Source organism: Acomys russatus, chromosome 15 (genome assembly GCF_903995435.1).
Source record: "Acomys russatus chromosome 15, mAcoRus1.1, whole genome shotgun sequence".
Classification (NCBI taxonomy): Eukaryota; Metazoa; Chordata; class Mammalia; order Rodentia; family Muridae; genus Acomys; species Acomys russatus.
This window is the reverse complement of record NC_067151.1, coordinates 60639914-60661001: the sequence shown is the minus strand read 5'-3', so window position 1 is coordinate 60661001 and position 21088 is coordinate 60639914. Positions and strand designations below refer to the sequence as shown.

Genomic DNA, 21088 nt, shown 5'->3' with positions numbered 1-21088 from the left:
TCCACAGCCCCTAACTGTACTAAGCCACGCCCACTGGCTCGGGAGTCTGAGGCCCACCACGTGCACTCCTGCTTTTCCGTTGCTCTGGCCACAGCCCCACCCAACCAGGCTCAGTTGCCCTGGAGAGGGCAGTCGTGCAGTCGCTTGGTCCGTTGGGTCTATGTGTGGAGATCCTTAGGGTGAGGCCCACAGAGTTCTGCCTCATCTTGCCTCTCACACGAGGGGGTCCAGAACCACCAGTATGTCAAATGAACCAAGTGTTACAGGGACCTCACCCCGGACACCGCGTCCTGGGACCCAGAAGTCATCCAGCGCGGTAACCAAGAAGGGGGATCGGGCCGCTAAAGAGAAGCCAACAACTGCCTTGCCACCCGTGGGTGAGGAGGAGCCAAAAAATCCTGGTACGCTGGCAGGGCTGGGGTTGACTGAGCCCCAGAGCTTGGGTGGTTTATTATTATCGTTGTTATTGTTAATTAAATCCGGTCTGCAACTTGCTATATAGACTAGGCTGGTCCAGAACTCAAGAGTTCTACCTATCTCTGCTGAGATCAAAGGTGAGTTGTCACATCCTATCTCCTCAGGGGTTACAGCCTTTAAAGAGTACACATTGGGGATGCTGGGATGAAGATTTGACAGAGAAGGCGGGAGTAGGGGTGGGAAGATCCTACAGTGCTATGAGAGTTTTTTTTGTTTTGTTTTTCAAGACAGGGTTTCTCTGTGTAGCCTTGGCTGTCCTGGACTCCCTCTGTAGACCAGGCTGGCCTTGAACTCACTGCGATCCGCCTGCCTCTGCCTTCCGAGTGCTGTGATTAAAGGCATGTACCCCCACGCCTGGCTCTGTGGACTCTATAGATATCCATTTAACCAAGTTATGTTTTGAGTATCTGCCCTGTGGCCACGGTCACAATTCTGCTTTGGCATATTTCAAGAAAACCGTTAAAGTTGGAATAAACAGGGCCATGGGCTTTCCCTGTTGCAAGTGGCAGAACCCAGTTAGAACAAAAGGTAATATGACAGACAGGGTCTTGATATAATTTGATGCTTTTGTTATCAAAGAGGGCCAGGAACCTGTTTTCTCTGGAATAGAGAGAAAACAACCCGGGAAAGTGCTAGTGTCCAGGGAGAGGCAGATTTTGAAGAACTGGGCGGAAAAAAGCATCTTCCACAGAGAAGACAAGATAGGGCTGAGTTCCCTGGGCACATAAAGGGCGCACACTTGTAATCCCAGCACTTGGAATGCTGAGGCAGGAGCCACCTGAGTTATAAAACTTGGGCTGCATACAAAGCTAGACCGTGACTCAGAGGAAAAGAGAAAAAGAAACACTGGCTTTGCCTGGAGAGGAGAGGAAACAAGGTCAGCAGCCAGATGAGTTGTGCAGGGACAGTGGTAGCTGGTACAGGACAGTGAAGGTGTGTAAGAGGATGTGCTGGCTCCTGGGGGGTGGAAGTGATGAGTTGGCGAGGGGTGGGGTGGGGGCGTGAGGGGGAGGAGGAGAGAGTGCTAGCTGGGGAAGAGATGGCTGGCACTCATGAGGGAGGAGGGGCGAGCAGGGTGGGCCTTCAGGAGTGAGGCTCGGCAGGAATAAAGAGTGGCTGAGGGGAATGCTTTGGCAATTTGTAGGGTGCTGGGATGATCTGACCGCCTAGGATGGGTCAGGATGCTGCCTGAAGAGGTGCAAAGCAAAAGGCTCGGGCAAGGACGGCCTGAGCAGCTTTGGCAAATGCAGGGGTGAGAACTCAAGGGACAGCTATACAGGGACCCAGAGAAGGGTAACATGGTTACTATTGTAGGTCCTGGCAGGGGCAGATGTGGGTCTCACATGGGGCAGAGATAGGCATGTATATTTAGAGGAAACTCCTATCAGATGGCCAGTTTTTCAAACTGTGAGTTGGGCTGTTTGCACTGGTGTGAGGACAGGAGTAAGTTCCTTTGAGACCCTAGTATGGAATAAAGCTGTGAGGGCCTGGGCCTGGGCCCAGGGGGTGTTTAATAGACTCTTCAGGTGATTCCCACGGATGTTAAAGTCTGAGGGGCTCTCTGCTCTTGAGAGGCTAGTGATGCCAAGGAGGGTGAAGGGCACAGCCAGCCTGCACATGCGTAGGGCTGTATGGGGCCGCCCACCCTCCACATATGTCCTTCTAAATTGGTAAATTGGGCTAACTGGTGGAGCATTTCCCAAGTGTCTGAGTTTCCACTGACAGCTGGGCACAGGAGCAAAGTGGCTCTTTACCTTCTCCTCAAAGAGTTCTGAGGGCTTTCTGTGTCATGTGGTACAGGGTAACGTGGGGCCAGGCTGTGCAGGCCAGGCACAACTGACTGACACCTGGGTGCTGTTGTCGATTTTCTGGCGGTTGGCAAGAGTTCCTCATTTCCAGAGCCCTTCCTGGGCTACTGTGGAGAGAGCAAGGGGGTCTCTTGGGGATGGGTGGGTTGGTGCCAGTGCCAGGCACCAGGTCTGCAGAACCTCAGGATGGTAGGTGGTGGGCATGACTGAACTAACAGACCTTACTGAGGCAACGATTATTTTAAAAACCTTCCCAAACACTGGGACACTGCCTAGCAAGTACTATATCAAAAAGTGTTAAACATGCCAGCAACCCCGCTGGACAGGCAAAGTTCCTTTCCATGAGCTCTTGCCTTTTCCCCAGTGTTTTCAGCATTGCTTTTAGCAAAGCAGCTTCTGCTTGGAGCTGCTGTGAGCACGGAGGCTCCTGCTGTGCTGGAGGCTCACCCCTCTGCCACCCTGCAGAGGAGTATCAGTGCTCTGGGGTCCTGGAGGTAGACTTCGCTGAGCTCTGCACACGGTCAGGCTACACGGATTTTCCCAAAGTTGTCGTACGGCCACGACTCCAACAGAACTTTATCCATTCTGCCTCCCTGTCAGAAAAACCTACCCAAGGTGAGCCACAGTCCACCCAACCCACTCACTGGGATGGCGGTTGGGAGCAGGGCGCTGCAGCCTCAGGCACCCTCACATTCACCACCCCTCTCACCCCCGCCCCCTACCTTCTAGATGACCAGAGGCTGTCGGCATCCTGCAGCCAAAACAGCCTGGAGAGCAAATATGTGTTCTTTCGGCCCACCATTCAGGTGGAGCTGGAGCAGGAGGACAGCAAGGCAGTGAAAGAGATCTACATCCGAGGCGAGTGCTGCCCTCTCTACCTCTTGCTGCCTCCTCCATATGTTCCCCCTCACCACCACCCCCAGCATCACCCCCCAACTACTGGCTCACAGCAGGCTAAATCAGGTGTCTTCTAGGTCTGAGATGCCTTTGACCTTTTTCTCCTCAGGTTGGAAAGTTGAAGATCGGATTCTGGGTATCTTCTCCAAATGTCTGCCCTCCCTTAGCCAGCTGCAGGCCATCAAGTGAGAGGCATTGTGGGAGGTCAGCCTCTGGCTGTGCCTGGGAGACTGTGGGGATGGGGCTTCCCGTGGGATGTGTCCAGCTATTTGTTTCTAATCCCAGCTTGTGGAAGGTGGGGCTGACGGATATGACGCTGACCACTTTCATCGCCCTCTTGCCCCTCTGTTCATCTACACTCAGGTCAGTTGTGGTGAGGCTCCAGTGCCTAAGTGGCCTGGCTAGGGGGGGTGAGGCAGTTGCCTATAGAGTTAGCAAGTCCCGTCTGGAGGCCTAGCCTGGCACCTGTATGGAAATGGGGCTCGGCCCATGTGGGTGGTGGGGTTCCCACCTGAGGAGTCACTGTTTTAGGCCACATGGCTTCCATGGAAGCCTTTCAAGTCTCACCCTTTCTTTTCTCCATCAGCCCCAACCCCTCTGTAGAGCTTAGGGCCCAGTAGAGCCAGCGGGGAGAGCAGGGCCTGGGAACAGACACAGTGTAGCACTGTGGACTTGGGGTAATGGCCGTGCATGAAGGAGTGCTGGCCTTAGTCTGTGTGCATGAAGCCCTGGGAGGCTGTCTGTAGTGGGTGGGGCTAAGCTAGCCTTGTAGGAAACGTCACTAGTTCTAGCCACTGCAGAGGACAGGATTACATGGCACAGGGCCTCGGTACCCAGAAGTAGCACTCAGTGAAGGCCATCTTAGAGACCACCGTACCACAGGTCAGCTCAGGACACTGGCCCCTCACATGGCCATACAGTTCCCATATTGGGGATAGATATCCTTAGGCTCTGCTTTCCAGATGCTCCCAAAGACACACATGTTCAATCTGCTCCCCTCCTACTTCCCACCCTCAGTGGGCTCAGCGTCTTTTCCCTCTCAGGAGGGTGACTCTGGAGGGGAACCCACTGCCGCAGCAGTCTTACTACAAGCTCATGGGACTGGACAGCACGTGAGCCCTCTTGACTTCACTTTCCCTGGGCCTGTTCCCCATTCCAAGTCACCTTTAGCCTTTACCTTTGTCCCTCGGCACTTTTAATTCCAGCCCCTCCACCTGTGGACTAGATGGAACTGCTCATGTCCCCAAGAGGCCCCAAGCCCCAGGAACACTGGTTCTCCTTCTTCCTGCCCTAGGATTGCTCACTTATCCCTGAGGAACAACAACATCGATGATCGCGGGGCGGAGCTCCTGGGTCAGGCACTGTCCACAGTGCACAACAGCAACCGGACCCTTGTTTCACTGAACCTGGCATTCAACCACATCGGGGATAAGGGCGCGGGTTACATCGCGGATGTGCGTGCGCTGGGACACATCCTGTGTGTGGGTGCCCGCTTGCCCTTGGCTTACAGGTCATTCTGTTCTCCAGGGGCTGAGGCTGAACCGCTCTCTCCTCTGGCTGTCCCTGGCGCACAACCAAATTCAAGACAAGGGTGCCCTGAAGCTGGCCGAGGTGGGTTTGCACGCTGGGTGGGGCAGGGGACCCGAGGCAGGTGTCTGACTCGGGGAGCTGGCCTTGCCTCAGGTCCTGCGCCCCTTTGAGCTGACCCACAGGGAAGTGGTGGAGCGGAGGCGCCTGTTGCTGGAGAAAGGATCGCAGGAGCGGTCTAGATCGGTGAGAAGCTGCCTGGTTCCAGGCCAGCTGTGTTTGTTTTCCAGGTCCGCTGCTTTGCTGCCAGCTGCCCAGGGCTCTTTAAATTGCTCCCACCCTCTTAGCCAGGGTCTGCCATGCCCAGCTTGGAGCTCTAACTGCACAGCCATTCTAACAATTAGTGTATTTAAGAGATATTGCTGTGGCCACCTTACATGAAACTCCCTGCCACATTACCAGTTTCTGATCTTGAACTCGGTGCTTAACCCCCTGTGCCTCACTTTCCTCAGCTAAGCAGGGCAAGTGTTTCCTTCACAGAACTGAGGCAATCAAAGGAGTTAGTATAGTGCATTTGGAATACTGCCCAGCACTTAGCTCAACAAAGGCTGGGCATGATGTGAACCTTGCCAGTTAGGAGGCAGATAAAAGACAAGTTCAAGGACAGCCTGAGCTACCAAGTGAGACCCTGGCTCAGTAAAACCAAAGTCTGGAGGTATAGAATAGTAGCAGAGTATGTGTCTAACATGCACAAGGCCTGGGGCTTGGTCCATAGCACTGCAATAAGCAAACAAATAAATCCACCGTGGGCTATTTCCCTCTTCTATGAGGAGCCAGGGCCTCCAGCTCGTTCTTGTTCCTTTCTGAGCTCTTTCTTGCCAAAAGCAACTCTGTCCCAGACCAACAGATGGGCAGGGAAGGGAAAGGCTCTAGTTACTTCCTTCACACCCTCCCATTTGTGAGCACAGCCTTCCTCCTCCCGACACGGGGACTCCAAAATGGACCGTGAGAAGTCTCAGACGGTGGGGGCCAGCAGTGCTGCTTTGTCGGACAAGCCAGAAAAGATGCAGTCATTGAAAGCCCCTAAGGGTCTGGGCAAGAAAAAGGAGAAGCCGGGGGTAGGTGTGCTGGTGAGAGGGAATCTTGGGCCCTAAGTGGGGAGGGCAGCAGGAAGAAAGACAGATGGATTTGGCCTTCAAAGGTGTCTCTCTGGCCAAACCTTCATATATCCTTCCTCTGGGAGGTAGGGTGTCCATTATGTCTTCTCACATCCCTCACAGGAAATTGTAAAGAAGGAAGAAAAGTCGGGACCTGGGCAGTCACCCACACAAGGGACCCCTAAGAAAGAAGATGCCACAAAGGCAGGCAAGGGGAGTAAGTGTGAGACACCCTCTGCAGGAATCTTCCCCACATGGAAGAAGAGCCTTGGGCAGCAGGGTGCAAGGGCCTGTTCAAGCCTGGCTGGGTCTGCCCGGAGCTGTTCTTCCATGTCTCTCCCTGGGCCTTATTTCTCACCGACACATGGCGGCCCACTATCTTCATCCTGTCTTGTAGGACAAGGCCTTCATGGCTGTCCTCAGAAAAGGAGCCTATCAGCTTGATAGGGGATGTTCCTATGTCCCCCAGAATCTCAGAGTTTGGGGGATCTCTGCCTTACCAAGCCCCTTTGTCTGGGGAGTTTGGGTGGTGTCAGGGGCTCTGCTCTGTGCATTCTGGCTCCTCTTCTGGTCCCAGAGGTAACCATCCCTGAGCAGAAGATGAGCAAGGGAAAAGGGACGAAGATGGGGAGCAAGGAGAAGCGCAGCATCCTCCTGGACTCAGAGGTAAGTGGCCCCCAGGAATGGTCGCCCAGCTCTCACTGCTTAGGCAGCTGTCTCTATAATCCTCCACCACAGCCCACACGGAAGTCTTGTCTGACCTGTACCTGTGGAGGTGACACTCAGAACTCTCTGCTCCCACTCTTTTTGGCAGGCCCCTTTATCTCCCTGTCTAGAAGCCCCACTTTGGACCTGCCGCCCAACTGAAGCTATGTTCTCAAAGGCCCTCAAGCTCACCACCAGCCACCCATACAGGCATGGGTTGCTTTTGCCACTTGGGTGCTCCCTAAGGCACTTCTAGCCACCATACTGCCCCACACAGGACTCCTCTTTCAGACCCTTTCAGCTCCTTTCCTTAGGAAGCCTTCCTGGCTCCTAGTCCTCCACCCTTCATCTGTGTGGTCTCGGTTCTTCCCACGAGGAGACTCCACAACCCTGGAAGGGAAAGGCCTGCCTTTCTAGGGGTCTTTCCTGGCACCCAAGACAAGTTCTGGCAGGAAAGCAAGTCAGACAGAAGGAGGCTGGCTCTTTAATTCACAGGCCACAGTGTCTACCTTTGTCTTGGGCAGACTCCTCCTCCTCATTGGGAGCATCAGTTTTGGAAGGCTCTTTTAAAACCCTGGTCCCATGTGGACTCAGAGCCTTTGTACCTACCATGTTCCTGGCTTGAGGAACCCACCCTCTTCATCTTAAGAGTGCCTGTATGCTTTCAATTTTCACTCCCAGGCTGCCTCTTTTAGAGTCTACATTCCCATAGTCCTCTAGTCTCAGGGGCCCCTCCACACCACATTCCTGTTAATCCTATGGCTCCCCCACACCAAGGAACTTTTTGAGGGTATGGGCTTATTTATCTTTGTTTCTCCAGAACCTAGGACAGAGCCTGAATTATAACCAGCACTCAAAGCCTGTATGTTGAATGAATGAATGAATGAGCCTGTTGACCAGCTCCCCTCTCCTCTGCTGCAATTAGTATTCTGCTTTAGCAGCTGCTTGTTGAAGCTACAGAGATGGTTAACCCTCTCCTGGAGCCCGTGGAACACCGAGATGGGAAGGTTTTCATGCCTGGCAACAGGGTCCTTTTGCACCTCAACCTCCTCCGTATGTTTGCTAGCCTTGCCTATCCTTACTATGGGATTGCCTGGGCTCCATCCTGCTAAGGGGTGTACTTGATTCTCCATTAGTTGAGAATCACTTTGTCAGCCCCGTGGGGCTGGGGCTGGGGCTGGGCGGGGGTCCAGGCAGTAGCTAGGTGGGGAAGAGGTGAAGCTGGGAAGTAGAAAGGATAGGAGTAGAGAGCTAGTTAAAGTCAGCCCTGCCTGGTGAATCTGGAAATAGGGGGAGCTAGGCTGCCAGGTGTGATGTCAGATGCCACTGTCTGTGCCTCCTCTCAGGAAACCGAATCACAGAAGTGGGACTGGAAGGCTTCCTCACTGCCGTGCAATACCAGGTTCAGGCCTCCAAGGCTAGGACTTCATCCAAGGCCCCCATGGGGCTGCTGGGGCTGTCCCTTGCGGTAAGTGTGTAGCCCACTTCCAGAAGGTCTCATTGCCTTGATTCTTGTTTCAATGCAGCACCCCATGTTTTCTGCAGTTAGCAATGGTGCGGCTGCCTTCCTCTGCTCACCAGTTCTAACACTCTGTCCGGGGCATTGTTTTCTCCTGGAGACAAACCTTTATTCCTGTTAACTTTCCTTTTCTTCTCTTTCAGAAAAACTGCTTTGACCCGCAGTGTCCAAAACACATCATGATTCAGGAACTGATGCTGCCAAGGGACCCTGTGAAGGCCAAGGTCAGGGAGGAGGAGGCCACAGCTACCTAGGCCTCCCCTATCTCCTTGGACCAGTAACACATAGTCTATTGCTGTTCTGTTCTTTGAAAATCACTCTAGAACCATTTGGAACATCTGGGCTATAGTCTGTTCATAACCCCTGGCTAGACATGACAGAATGGTGGCCTGGCTCATCCCATGGCTCCACTAGGGTCCCAGCAGCATTGCCCACGCGATCCCTGCCAGCATGCACACAGCTTAGGATGATGGGGGTCAGTCAGCATCACTGACGGAAGGAGTAGCCTTGGAACTAGGACCCATCACCCAGCATTTCCTGCTGCTTATATCTCCATGTGTTGGTCTGGTTTGCAAGAGGCCAGGGCTCAGCTTTAAAAGACAAAGGCACTCTGGAGAGAGAATTGTATCCATATTTGCATAGCAAAGGCCAAACATCAGACATGGCAAGTCAGCAACTAGAAATCATGGAAACATAGAGAACATCCATAGTGAGGCTGCCTCTGCTAAGAATGCTGGAGAGCCCATGGCAGCCTGCAGGGAATCTCCCTCACCTCTAGCCCCTCTGCCTACCAGAGCTCCATCTTCTGCACTGCTGCTGAGCGGCTCCAGGCACATCACTCCCATCGCTCTAAGTACCAACACTGTCAAGGTGCACATGGTCATCCATCGTGGCTTCTCCAGTTATGTTCTCTAAAGCTCTGTCTTCAGCCTTACATTGGTTCAACTGTCATGGCTAATCCCTGATCTGTAGGAGGGGGAGTGAGGGCAGGTCATGACACCCTTTGTGTGACGTGATCACAATGTCAACTGCCCAACCTCTGCTGGGAAGGCACACCCCTGAAACCTTGGGAGAGGTGGCAAGACCTGTGTGGCAGGGCTCTCTTAGCTCCCTGTACCCACTCTTGACCAGTCACAACCAACAGCCTCATAACTTTTATCAGTCCAAGAATCATACAACCACAATGGAAGAATATTTAACTTTTCTTTAAAAAAATCTTAACCATGAAAGGAAGAAAATAAGAGTATACATTATTTTAACAGCAAAACAGTCTTCCATATCTATACTTTATATATTATATATATTTTTATATATGTATATATACACCTAGCACAGTGCGTATGTTCATCAGTGGGGAGTGGAGTGAGGACACGTGATGAACCAAGAATGCTGTGGCCCCTGGGGAAGGTCCCTGACTTAACTCAGCGACTTCAGCAATCCAATCCACATCTCTCCTGGGGTCCGTACCTGTTGTTTGTTTCTATGGGGCAAACGTGGAAGGGGTAGGCATGGGTTAGGTAAGAAGCTCCCTGCATGGGCATCTCCTGACAGTGAGAAGGCTTAGGCTTCAGAGGTGGGCCCCGGAGCTGTCAGGGCTGGAGTCTGGGAGACCTCCCTGCCTGACTCATCTTAGTTGTCTCTCTGTGACTGGTGGAACATGCCAGGGACAGAAAAAAAGGCTAAGTTATTTACAATGGCAAAGATGCACATATAATAGACATATTTATAGGAAACTAAGGACAAAGAGGAGTGCTGGGCACCCAGCTGTCTTGGGCCTAGGAAGAAGGGGAGGAAAAAAGTGCATTTACACATAAGTCTCCTCCTTTGACTTGCGCACCTGAGGGCACTGCACATAGCACACCCCACACCTCTATGTGGCTATGTGGGGTGGAAGGGCAGACCATTGTGGGAAGCCTTTCTGTTGTGGTCAGCATGCTCAGGAGATGAACGCCATGGAGACTTGGGCTAACAGGAGGAAGAGACACTGAGACTGGACTGTGTCCAGTGTGAACAGACCAGGCACCATGAGGCCTCCCCAGTCCCGCGGCGTCTTTCGAGGGGAGGCCTGGGTCTCCTAGTGGTGTGCTCTGGATCAGGCAGACTCCAGCACAGTGGAGAAGCACATGGCTCTGCTTGTCTGGATGGCTACGGTCCTGGTGACGCAGCTGTGTCTGTGGCACTGTCTTCCAGGGGGGTGTCGGAGCCTGTGGAGGAGGGTGAGGGTGAGATGTTCTCTTTCAAGTCCCTGGCTGACTCTTTAAGCACCAGCTATTGGTGACAAAGCATTCTCCTCCAAAAACTAATTTTTATTAAAAAATTTTTTACTTATGTGTAATGGAGTGTGTGTAGAAGTCAGACAACTTGCTGGAGTCAGCTCTGTCCTTCCACTGTGTGAGTCCTAGGGCTTGGCGAGTCATCTTGTCAGTCCAACCCTCACTTTTCTGTCTCGCCCCCAAACCAAGACAGGTAAATGTGTTTTAACTTTTGAGTCAGGTCATGGCAGTGGCCTTACCCTCAAAACCCAGATCTGAGCCACTAAGAACCTTCAGCAGAGGTAAGACCAAGTCCCTCCTAGTACAATGCCTCCTCAACACAAGGAGGGTTCAGTGAGATGGTTCATGGCTAAGAATACTTTCTGCTCTTCTGGAGGACCCAGGTTCAATTCCCAACACCCACATGGCAGCTCACAACCACCTGTAACTCCAGTTCTACTCTTCTTCTTGGAACTGCATGCATGTGGCACACCAACTTACATGCAGGCAAAGGGTTCTCTGTTAGTCCCTATTTGTGGGGAGCCTCTGTGTGGCTTCCCTAAAAAGATCCCTTTCTGGGGCTGGAGAGAGTCCAACAGATAGACACTGTCATGCAAGCATGAGGACTGGAGTCTGGGTCCCCAGAATCTATGTAAGCCTGGGTGTGACAGTGCACATCTGTAGCCGGAGCTCTACGGCAATAGAGTAGGTACAAACAGGAGAATCCCAAGAAACTGGTGGGACGGCCAGCCCAGCTCACCCATCGGAGAGCACAGGCCCTGCCTCAGGGGGGAAGTAAGAGCAAATAACAGGCTGTTCTCTGACACCTCCCCCGCCCATCTTTTCTCACTTCATAGCCCTGGCTGGCCGGGAACTAAATAGTCTAGGCTGACCTCAAACTCACAGAAATTCAGCTGTGTCTGTTTCCTGAGTGCTGGGACTAAAGGTGTATACCACTATGGCTGGCAAAGAGCTCTTTCTGAAGCTGAGGGAATGTGCTGGTTACATCTCGAGAGCAGTGAGTCACAGGACCACCCCTCAGCACTTGCTATCACTTACTCACAGGTCACGGCATTCCCTCAAGGTGGCACATGCAGAAATCAGCTTCACTCACCTTCTTCAGGGCAGGACCCCTGTTCTTGACTGTTTTGGGAGTCAGAGGCCAGGACCTCCTTGGCAGGAGGAGAGAGGGAGTGGTCCGTCCATCTGGCTGCCTCTGTGTGAAAACTGCCCACAGGTGTGGTACCCCCAGAAGACTCGCCAAGGGATTTGAGCAGCTCTCTGTGGGCCAGCTCCATGTCCTGGAAGAGTTGCAGGAGGAGTGTCTGAGTGCCATAGCTAAGGCTCACTAAGGGCGTGGCAGGGTAAGCCGAAGATAAGGGTGGCCTGGGACTCCAGATGAAGATACATACTTCCTGAGCTGGGGATGTAGTTTAATGATGGATGTTCATCTAGCATGTGTGAGGTCAAGGCTCAATTCCATATACATTTACATGTGTGCATAAACACACATTTATACACAGTCACACATTTAAACATGCACATCTCCCTTTTAGGGGACTGCCCTGGGTAATGCATGTGAGGCGTCCTGACCAGGGGTGGTGCTCCTCACCTTGAGTCTGTGAAGCTTGATGGTGAGCTGCTCAATGGTGTGGAAGATCATACCCACATCCCTGAGGACCAGGCTGGAGGGAGAGCAGCTGGAACAGGTCTGATCCCCAATACCTTGCCTCTGGTGCTGAGGCTCTGCTGGCCACGTAGGGAGGCAGTGAGGCTGTGAGGGACTTAGGGGGGTCCTAGTAGGTTCAGTGTTGGAGTCCAGAGGTCCTGCTGGCATGCTGACATAAAAACAGTTCCCTGTCCCAATGGCAACAGAAAGAAATTAGGAGAAAAGCAGAGATGCCTAAGTAATTCTCCCATGCCTCCATTGTACCCTGTGACAGAAAAGGCCAGGGAGACTCCTACAGACAACCTAGTGCATGCAGGCCCACGCCTCCTACCAGGCTCCCAGAGGCCCTTTGCTCTTTTGATGGCAACTGTTCTCAGTCTGGCCACCTGCTATGGGAAAATGCTCAGTGATGAGAGGGAAGGAGAAGGGCAAGATGAGGTGTTACACTGAGGGAGATAGTGACTCCCATGCATGAGGGAAGGGGTGAGGTTTTAGGCCTCTCTGGAAAGCAGGAGGCAGCAGTATGTCAACTACACTCTACTGATGCATGTCAACACTGCCCTACACGTCACCATCTCCTAGAAACGTCAACTGACCAGGAAGGTCAGAGAGAGCTGGGAGAAGTACGGAAAGGGCCACTGGAGGGCCCACCATGGAGAGACGACGGAAGCTGCAAAGCCACAGGCTGGGGAAGTGGTTGTTCAGGGTGCTGGCTAAGTACACTGGAGTGTGGGCACTGGCCAGACTTTCCTGTCTTCTTCCAGACCTGAGCATAGGCTGCTTGAGCTCTGAGATGGGCCTCAACATCTCCCAATGAGTGTTCTCTGAAAGCTGGAGGTACAGGTCTTCCTGTCCCTACAGTTCCCACCCACCTCAGACAGCTCACAGAATTTTGGGGAACAAAACTCTTGACAGCAAGGGCCCAACACTATCCCATGGGACCCCTGCTCCAGGCTGGCCTGGCCTTGGCTCCAAGGAGAAGTTGATTACCCGTAGCCTGTGCTCCGCCTTCCACTTCAGATAGCTCAGATTCTGACTGGCCACTCTCTGGTAGTTCAAGGATAATTTTGCTGCCCGCCACCTTGGCTGCACCGACACCACCACCAGGGAGTAGAGAGACTGAGAGACAAGGCAAGGGGAAAGAAGGGAGAGAAAGCACGAAGGAGAGGGAATTAGGAAGTGGACATGGCGGGGGATGAGAAGAATAGAGGAAGAAAAGAACACAGTGAGTTCAAGATTATACATGTCCCAGGAGCTGCGGAGAACTTTCCACCAGGTCACTGTGGAAGATCAGAAGGTCAGTTCCTAGAATCCTAGGAGAGGCAGCCTTTGGCCAACAGAAGAGGGGGCACTATCACAAGGCACTGATGGGGAGTCATTGCCAGATAATCCTCTCAGCCTCCAGTGGCCCAGGCTTGGCTTCACCACTCTGGCCACACCCCTAGAGCAAGCCTTCCCTCCTCCATAGCTCACTCTGCCTGATCCAGCATTACCCTACCTTCAGCTCCACTGGTAGAGTCAAACCTGGCTGGGGTTGTCACAGAGCTGTGCAGTGTCCCCAACTGGGGTGTACCTGCCCCCAGACCATCCCCGTTCCCAAAGGTCTTCCCAGCTTTGCCCTAAGCCTCTCTATGCTCAGACAGTCTTTGGAGTAACAGGCTGCTGGGTTTGCACTCATCTTTCTAAGGCTTAGTCTCTTGGGAAAGAAAGCAACATTTTTTTTTTTTCTTTAGACTAACTAATCAATGAAGGATAGTAAAAAATTTTTGCTGGAAGATGATCTGTGCTTGGCAGAGAAATGTCCTCCTCTATTACAGAAGGAAAAGGAGATATGCTTTGGATTTTGTCTAAGACACACAGACATTAAGCAGCAAGCAAAGGCTTTGAGCCTTGACTTGGTATCAACATGTCTTCTTCCCCTAGGTCCCAGTGCCAGTCTGCTTACACAGTATCCAAAAGAAAGGCGAAGAAGTGTGTGCTTGAAATACTCACCTCTACCCGAGCAAAAGTGTGAACACAATGGACACACAAACATATTTTACCTTTTCTTACAACTTTGTAATTTCCTGCTGGTTCTGTGCTTGAAGCCTCTTCAGCTGGGTTCCTATCCAGCTCAGGAGAGTCCCAGATGCCAGAATTTCTGGTCCTTGGGGGCAAGTGTGCCAGACAACAGAGAGTGACATCTTCCCCTTCTGGCTGGCTTCCCTCTGTCCTTAGAAGCTGGGTGTTGTCACTTATAGTGGGAGCTTGCCCTGGGGATCCTGGGTCCCAGGGGTGAGAGGTGATGCTGACGACAGAAGGAGTGGGTGTGAGGTCATCCTCGGGCTCGCCAGCAGCCCGAGTCTTCACAGTGTGATCGGGGAGCAGGCTCCACAGGATCAGGTGCCGCAAGTTCTCCACTGCAGGAAGGAGAGGCAGTGAAGTATTACACATAGGCTAGCAACGGAGGGCTCAGAGATGAGGAGCATCGCTGCACCTGCCACCAACATATCCCGTTGGCTGCAGTCTCCGGGTGGAGCTGGTGGGATCTGGCTGACTAGCTGGTATTTCTGCATCCAGCTTTCCTCAAGCACAACTAATCCATACTGCCTATGCAATTGGGATCCCTGGGCCAATGACAGCATCTCTGAGGCACTCACCATCTTCCAGGGCAGCATCAGCAAGTCCCTCCATGAGCAGGGGGCCTGTGAGGGCCAGAAGGACAGGGTCCCTTGTCCTGATGCCTCTGTTTTCTCCATCCAGGGAGAGGGGAGGGGGAGGCAGGGCTCTCAGCTCCTCCGCATCCTCCTCCTGCTCAGGCTCCTCTTGTGCTACCAGCTGCTTCTCTTGAGCTCTCTGCTGGAGTCCAGGGCCTGTGGGATGAATGTGTTAGGACACGGGAGAGTAGAGGTATGAGGTGCCCATGTGTAGCTACAGCCTTAGGGCTTGTGAACATGGGTTGATAAGCTCTATGGAAATTCATGGAGCACCTCCTTTGGCGGTCACCATACAGAGCCCCGACCCACACCAGCAGACAAAGACCTGTGCCTGGGGGTGGAACCTAAGGTCTTAGTGGAGGGATACAGGGGAATAAAAGTGACTAGGGAACCAGGCATTTGTTAGAAGGTGGTATTGGGGGGAAAGACAAAATAGATAAGGTATGGGCATTAGAAGTGCTGGTTATGCTATTAATCGGCATAAACAACAACAGCACTGGAACGAAGCTATGAAGGATAGTGGGATGTGGAGGAAACATTCTAAGGAAACAGAAGAGTGACATAGGCAAGGAACGCTAAAGTTTTCTTCAAACTTAAGATCCTAAGTTACTAAAACCAAACAAAAACAACAATAACAAAACCAAACAAAAACAAAAAAAGAAGCTGGGCAGTGGTGGCACACGCCTTTAATCCCAGCAATCAGGAGGCAGAGGAAGGTGGGTCTTTGTGAGTTCGAGGCCAGCCTGGTCTACAGAGTGAGTCCAGGACAGCCAAGGCTACACAGAGAAACCCTGTCTCAAAAACAAATGAACCACCACCACCACCACCATCAAAAAACGAAAAAAGCAAGCCTCAAACCCTGGACTCCTTGCACACCCTAATGTTTCTCGCTCTCTGTATGCATCTTGCTCTATGACAGTAATCTCTGGCTGGAGCAGGCCTTTCTTCGGCTAAGCCTGTTACCCACAGAGGCAGTAGGAGCTGGTCCAGCTGTCAGTTTCTTCTCATTTCATCACCTCTGGCCCTGACAGACACCCATCACCTGACACCTCAATCTGATCCATACCTATAAAAAATTGGACTATGCTGGTCCCTCACAAAATGGAGAGAGGCCTTACCTTCAGATAGTTCCTTGGGTTCTGGTTCAGTATGGAAAACCTCTGAGTCACTCATTTCTCCCCTGAGGAAAGAAACCAGCTGAAGGTTAGAGCAGACCAACTGGTGGCAATCCTAGCTTTGCCAGCCTCGTCAAGGTGTCATGAAGCCCAGTCTGGTACTCTCCTATCCTTCACAGGCAATGAAGGAGCAGGGTGCAAAGAGGAAGGTGCTGGGCCTCACCACCTGACTGGGCTGCTCAGGCTGGCAAAGCAGAAGGTGGATGTTGGCCTAGCTTCTCCGGCTACACTCTATACCTCAGCCCTACTTTAGAGGCAGTCTACATTCTATTGAAGTGGGAGGTGGTGGGGACAGCAGGGAGGACGGAAGGCACGAAAGGAAGCAGAGGCATGTTACGCTCTGTGCCAGAGCCCGTTTCCCATGGCACTTCCCTGTCCAGACTGTCTACCCTAGGGATGGACGGCTGAGGAGCATCAAGAAACAAGCAAGCTGGATTGGGAATGCTGCTGGGAGCTGGAGGGCTGAGCACCACACCTGCTGGGGGTGGAGCCCTGATAGGCTGGCTCCTGGGATCCTGGTGGTGAGGGATGGACGGGTGTTGGGGCAGCTCCAGGGTGCCTGGTGGCATTCTGCACGGCCTCTTCTAAGAGCTCCATCCATCTGTTGCTCAGCAGAAACACAGGACTAGTGGTGAGAACAAGGCCAGATACACTCCCTGCCCTCTGTGGACCCCACTGCCAGAAACCTTCAAAGCCCTTTCCACACCCTGTCTCAAGAAACCTATGCTAGGCAGCTCTCCACTCCTACCAACACTTCTTACTAGCTATTCCCTGGGCTTTTAGGACTCATAGCTACCAATTACTCGATACTAACAGTTTGTTAAGCCTGTTACTAAGCACTCTGAATATACCTGCCCCCAACCACCTTCTTAAAATAATACCATAGAGATGAAAACTCCGAGGGGAAGAAATTGTCTGACTTAACCTGTCTCTGCCCACTGTGCCATGCCACCTCTGGCAGCCAATGTTGAGGACATGCAGTGGGTAGACAGCCTGGGAAGAGACAGGGCCTGGATTATACATGGCTTATTATGCTTGTTCCAGGGCCTGGTTATGTCCTGGGGTGACGGCCTCTGCTGGTCTGTGTCTGTGTCGCCTGCTACTTCTCTTCCTAATGCTCCACCTAGGAACTACTCCAGCCCAGCCCCGGCCTCACTGCTCAAATCCTTCTAGACACTATTCTGGTTTCAAGGGGACAGAAGTTACATGGGACCCCGCAATCAATTCTCACATATTCTTGTCTGATGATGTCAATGCAACCAGCTCATAGATCTGGGGGGGACCCAGCTCAGAGGTGCAGATGATGAAGAAGGCTCGTTTATCTGAGTGAGGAAAGGAAGCCAGAAAGTCTACATTAGACACGGCAGACATGGTCCCCAGAGATACAGCTGGGTCATCAGAGTCAACTGGACGCGCCAACAGGAGGCACAGTCAATTACGGGCCCCGAGTGATATTTGTCAGGGCCGTTCTTACTTCTCTCTTACTCTGCAGAGGGCTGATGTGCATATTGTGCTAAGGGGTCACCAAATCTTTTCGTGTCTACCCATCCCTTTTGAGCTGCGTAGGGAGGTCAGGTGTCCCAGATAAAAGGCAGTCCAAAGAATGTGGTTGCTGACTCCTGCCCTTTCTCATCTTATCACACTTGGCCCTGTTATCTCAAATTCATAAACTCGGTTCTGTGCTGCAGATGTGGTTTCTTTTGAAACCCTGGCTCTGCTCAAAGTACTCTTCCAATAAGATCTGCCCTGTTCATTATGTTCACTCCAATTCCTTTCATATCCTCAGCCCCACCCAGTGCACCCGTCCTAACCAATACTGTCCTTGAAGGCTAACCACTCCCTGTTTCAGCTTGGTCCCTTATCCACCCCTCACCCTGCCATCGTGGACCAGATCTTCATGCTTAGACTGGGTCAAGATAGGAAAGAAACACAGGAAGACATTAAGTCTGGTAAAGCCCCAGAATGGGCCTACATCACCCAGTGCTCACTGGAGAGTGAACGGTGAACATGCCACAGAGCCCCAGGCGTGCTGGCTCATCTCCTCATGGGTACCTGTGGCCACGGAGCGGATGAGCACAGCATTGAGCTTCAGCACAGGGCTGAAAGTCTGCTTGCTGTCTGAGGAGCCCACAGCAGTCTTGCTGTGGCACTTTAGCAGCAGCCTTTCCTCTTGTCTCTGCAGCAGCACTAGCAGGTCCTCCAGTAACAGCACCTGGAGGTCTGGGAATTAACACAGTCCCTGAGCTCACTCACCCCTTATCAGCATAAGGGTCCCAGGGCTGTGAGATGCCCAAGCCCAATGCTAGGAGGCCACAGGAATTCAGCGACTCCTACTCTCTGTCTCTGTGGTCTCCCTCCCTCCCTCCCTCCCCACGCTGTGCTCCTGTGCTCGAGGAGCCCTGTGCTGCCATCCTGGCTGCATGTGTGGGCCTCCCCAGCTTCCTGCTACCCTATTAGAGCAGCAGCTTCCCAGGCCTGGAGAAGCACACTTCCCGCAGGCTCCTTCCCATTTCCAATCCCTGGCACATACCCAGGGTCTTGTCTTTACTGATCCTCCAGGTCAGGGGTCCCTCGTGGATCATCCTCCTCGTTGTAAGATCCAGGCTCTGTTCAGGAGACAGCATCACTGCATTCACTCAACAAGTATCTCAGGAACCACTGTGTATGCATACCATGCTAATGTGCTGGGAGTCAGTGGGTAGGAAAGAGCTGGTACCTTGCTGCTCTTGCGGGGGATGGAGAAGTAAAGGGTGCTATGAAGCCCTGTGTCCTGTGATGCTCTGGGGGATACACCAAGGGCTTTGACTTGGGTTTTCCACTTGGCCCACCACATGTTGTCCCACCTCCCACGGAGACCCTGCTGCTTTTTCTACCTTCTCTTCAGCTTTGTTCCCGCTAAACTATTGCCACCTTTACTCAAGTCCTCCGCAGCTCTACTTTTCTAGGCTGAGTTTCAACACCTAGTCTTTCTTAGTGAGGCTGTCTGTCCTCGTCCATCAGGGGATGATGAACCACATTGATAGGGTGTGTCTCCTAGGGCCTGACCATGCCACCCTGTCACAGGCAGTCCATGTCTCTTACCTCTAAGACTCAGGGGGCCCTGACTTGAGTTCTGCTCCTAAGGAGCCCCAAGAAGGATGTGTGAGGTACTGCCAATGTTGCAGCCTCCACCTCCTACCTTGAACTCTGCTGCCAAGGGGTTGCTAGCCCGCTCTAGGGCAGTGGCATCCAGGCGTTTCTGGTAGCTTTCTAATCGGTGCCGGTTCTCTGTCTGCTTCACTGCTTCATTCACAAACTTGAGAATCTCTCGGCACTGGTCCCGGGCACGGCAGAGCTTCTCGTGCTCAGAAGTGCCACCTACCAAACAGGGGTGGGGGTTGCAGTGCTTGCTACTTCTGCCTGCAAAGTGCATGCTCTCACCTTTCTCGTGTTACACATGGTTCTGCTTGTTTACTATTATTGTGTGTGTAGGCACACATGCCACAGCGGGCATATGGAGGTCAGAGGACAACTCTTGCTAGCCCCTGGTTATAGCTTTTGTACACCAACCACAGAGGCATCCAGCAGAGGTATGGTCGGGTGCTAAAAACCCAGCCTAGGCCTAGGAGGAGCTCACAATTGTCCAGAGGAGTCAAGATGCCCTCATGGGGCAGCCTGTGGGTCCACATGCCCTGATTTGTATACAGGCCCCACAAGGCAGTAGCGGCCTAGCAGCACTTTGTATTTCCAAACTACATTTACAATCATTTTCTTTGGGACTCACTGTACCAGGATGAGGAAGAAGATCATAAAGGTCAAGGCTTGCTAAGATCACAAAGCTGTGACAAGGCAAGGAAGTTTGCGGCCACACAGCACTGGCCCTCCCCTGCCTACCCTCTGTGTGCTTGATGATGTTCTCCAGCAGCAGTGGGTACTTGGTGAGCCGCTGCATTTCAGAGATAATAAGGTCTCGGAGTTGCAGGCGCCGGCACTGAGGGTGGCTCTCAGCCTCCTGAACGGCAAGAAGCAGACAGAGGAAGAGGTCAGCGAGTGGTTGGGAGCTGCCTTCAGCGCTCAGGGCTAAGATGGCTGTGAAGATGCCAGTAGGTCCTAACCCCAGATGGGTCCACTAGAAATGGTGGCAGTTTTTCCTTCAACATTAGGGAGGGGGTGATGTCGCTAGAATGAGATGGTCAAAACAGTGTCATTCCCATTTTACAGAGAAGTACACATGAGTCCTAGTAGGCAAGCCAGGCCTCTTGTCTGAACACAGAAGGATACTTGTCAACCACCGGCATCTCAGCCCTAGAGGCAAAGCTTTACAGCACTGGTGATGGGGGTAGGCAGGGGCACTGCCAGGTGTCCTCCTCAGTAGAGAAGGGATGAGGCTGGGGGCCGGAAGATCTTTGGTGAGCATGACAGAGACGAGAGAGGTCAAGACACAGCCCAGGATACCTGCATGAAGAGCTGGAACCGACTCTCCTTGCGTTGCTTAGTCTTGATTAGTTCTAGGGCTACTGACTGATAGGAACAGAACTGTGCAGCTACTCGCTGGAGCTCCTCTCGGGCAGGACCATCAAACTGAAGAGGCAGAATGGACAAGGTCTGGGCATCACACCTCTGCCAAGGAGCACCATCCCCTTCCCCTCGACTGTCCCTTCCTCTGTTCAATTCCTGAGTCCTGGGCAAAGAGATGTTGTTTCCTCTAATGTCCTTCTTGCCGTACCCGAGCCAACATGAGGTCACTGACGTCTCTGATAATGGGGCCCTCCTCCCGGAGCTTCTTCATGGCTTCGCACCACGAATCTGTTGCCAAGAGAAAAGGCATTTTTCTCTTGTAGTGCCATGGAGGAGGCTGGGAGCCTTTCTTTACTTTGGGGGTTCAGGGTCAGGGTTAGTGCCACGCCTATCTATCAGCTTCTCCCAGCCAGCGTGGTGGGGGTGTGCTGGCTGGTTTATGTCAACCTGACACACAATTCAGAGTGATCTGAAAGGAGGAAAATGCCTCCATAAGATCCAGCTGGAGGGCATTTTCTTAGTTATCGATAAGAAAGGGCCCAGCCCGTTGTGGGTGGTGCCATCCCTGGACTAGTGTTTCTGGGTTCCATGAGAAAGCAGGCTGAGCAAGTCAGTAGGCAGCACCCTCTCAATGACTTCTGTATCAGCTCTTGTCCAGGTTCCTACCCAGTCTGAGTTCCTTCGATGATGAACAGTGATACAGAAGTAT

General features: G+C 52.6%; 2 protein-coding genes across 8 annotated transcripts in view; one reads left to right on the top strand and one right to left on the bottom strand.

Moving 5' to 3' along the window:
* Window positions 1–21: 21 nt before the first annotated feature.
* Lrrc71 (leucine rich repeat containing 71) lies at window positions 22–8354 on the top strand. Of its 7 annotated transcripts, none has more exons than XM_051157404.1 (16): window positions 24–401; window positions 2751–2900; window positions 3015–3143; window positions 3292–3367; window positions 3468–3545; window positions 4226–4294; window positions 4477–4636; window positions 4710–4793; window positions 4866–4955; window positions 5678–5827; window positions 5990–6083; window positions 6444–6532; window positions 7392–7433; window positions 7513–7624; window positions 7918–8039; window positions 8234–8348. In XM_051157404.1, the coding sequence occupies exons 1-16, from the start codon at window positions 242–244 to the stop codon at window positions 8342–8344; spliced, it is 1716 nt and encodes a 571-aa protein (XP_051013361.1). In that variant the 5' UTR covers window positions 24–241; the 3' UTR covers window positions 8345–8348. The 7 variants fall into 7 exon arrangements, 6 of the variants coding, with proteins under 6 accessions (XP_051013364.1, XP_051013365.1, XP_051013361.1 ...); XM_051157403.1 differs by having other exon boundaries at window positions 26–401; window positions 7510–7624; window positions 8234–8354; XM_051157407.1 differs by lacking the exon at window positions 4226–4294 and having other exon boundaries at window positions 22–401; window positions 7510–7624.
* Window positions 8355–9706: 1352 nt separating this feature from the next.
* Window positions 9707–21088, bottom strand: part of Arhgef11 (Rho guanine nucleotide exchange factor 11) — a 107015-nt gene continuing 95633 nt past the window's right edge. The window contains exons 28-42 of the mRNA XM_051157418.1: window positions 20588–20667; window positions 20317–20442; window positions 19756–19873; window positions 19061–19239; window positions 18413–18488; window positions 17935–18102; window positions 17114–17204; window positions 16358–16483; window positions 15826–15887; window positions 14651–14863; window positions 14054–14410; window positions 13002–13130; window positions 11955–12199; window positions 11457–11643; window positions 9707–10294 (exon numbers count right to left, since the gene is read on the bottom strand). Of these exons, the coding sequence (XP_051013375.1) occupies window positions 10236–10294; window positions 11457–11643; window positions 11955–12199; window positions 13002–13130; window positions 14054–14410; window positions 14651–14863; window positions 15826–15887; window positions 16358–16483; window positions 17114–17204; window positions 17935–18102; window positions 18413–18488; window positions 19061–19239; window positions 19756–19873; window positions 20317–20442; window positions 20588–20667 (2216 nt within the window). The 3' untranslated portion in view covers window positions 9707–10235. The remainder of the gene's footprint in view (window positions 10295–11456; window positions 11644–11954; window positions 12200–13001; window positions 13131–14053; window positions 14411–14650; window positions 14864–15825; window positions 15888–16357; window positions 16484–17113; window positions 17205–17934; window positions 18103–18412; window positions 18489–19060; window positions 19240–19755; window positions 19874–20316; window positions 20443–20587; window positions 20668–21088) is intronic.

Coding starts and splice junctions, on each gene's coding strand:
- Lrrc71 (XM_051157403.1), top strand. CDS start 242: ATGTCAAATGAACCAAGTGTTACAGGGACCTCACCCCGGACACCGCGT. Junction 3,368..3,467: donor AGCCAGCTGCAGGCCATCAA/GTGAGAGGCATT, acceptor TTCTAATCCCAG/CTTGTGGAAGGTGGGGCTGA. Junction 7,625..7,917: donor TTTGCACCTCAACCTCCTCC/GTATGTTTGCTA, acceptor GCCTCCTCTCAG/GAAACCGAATCACAGAAGTG.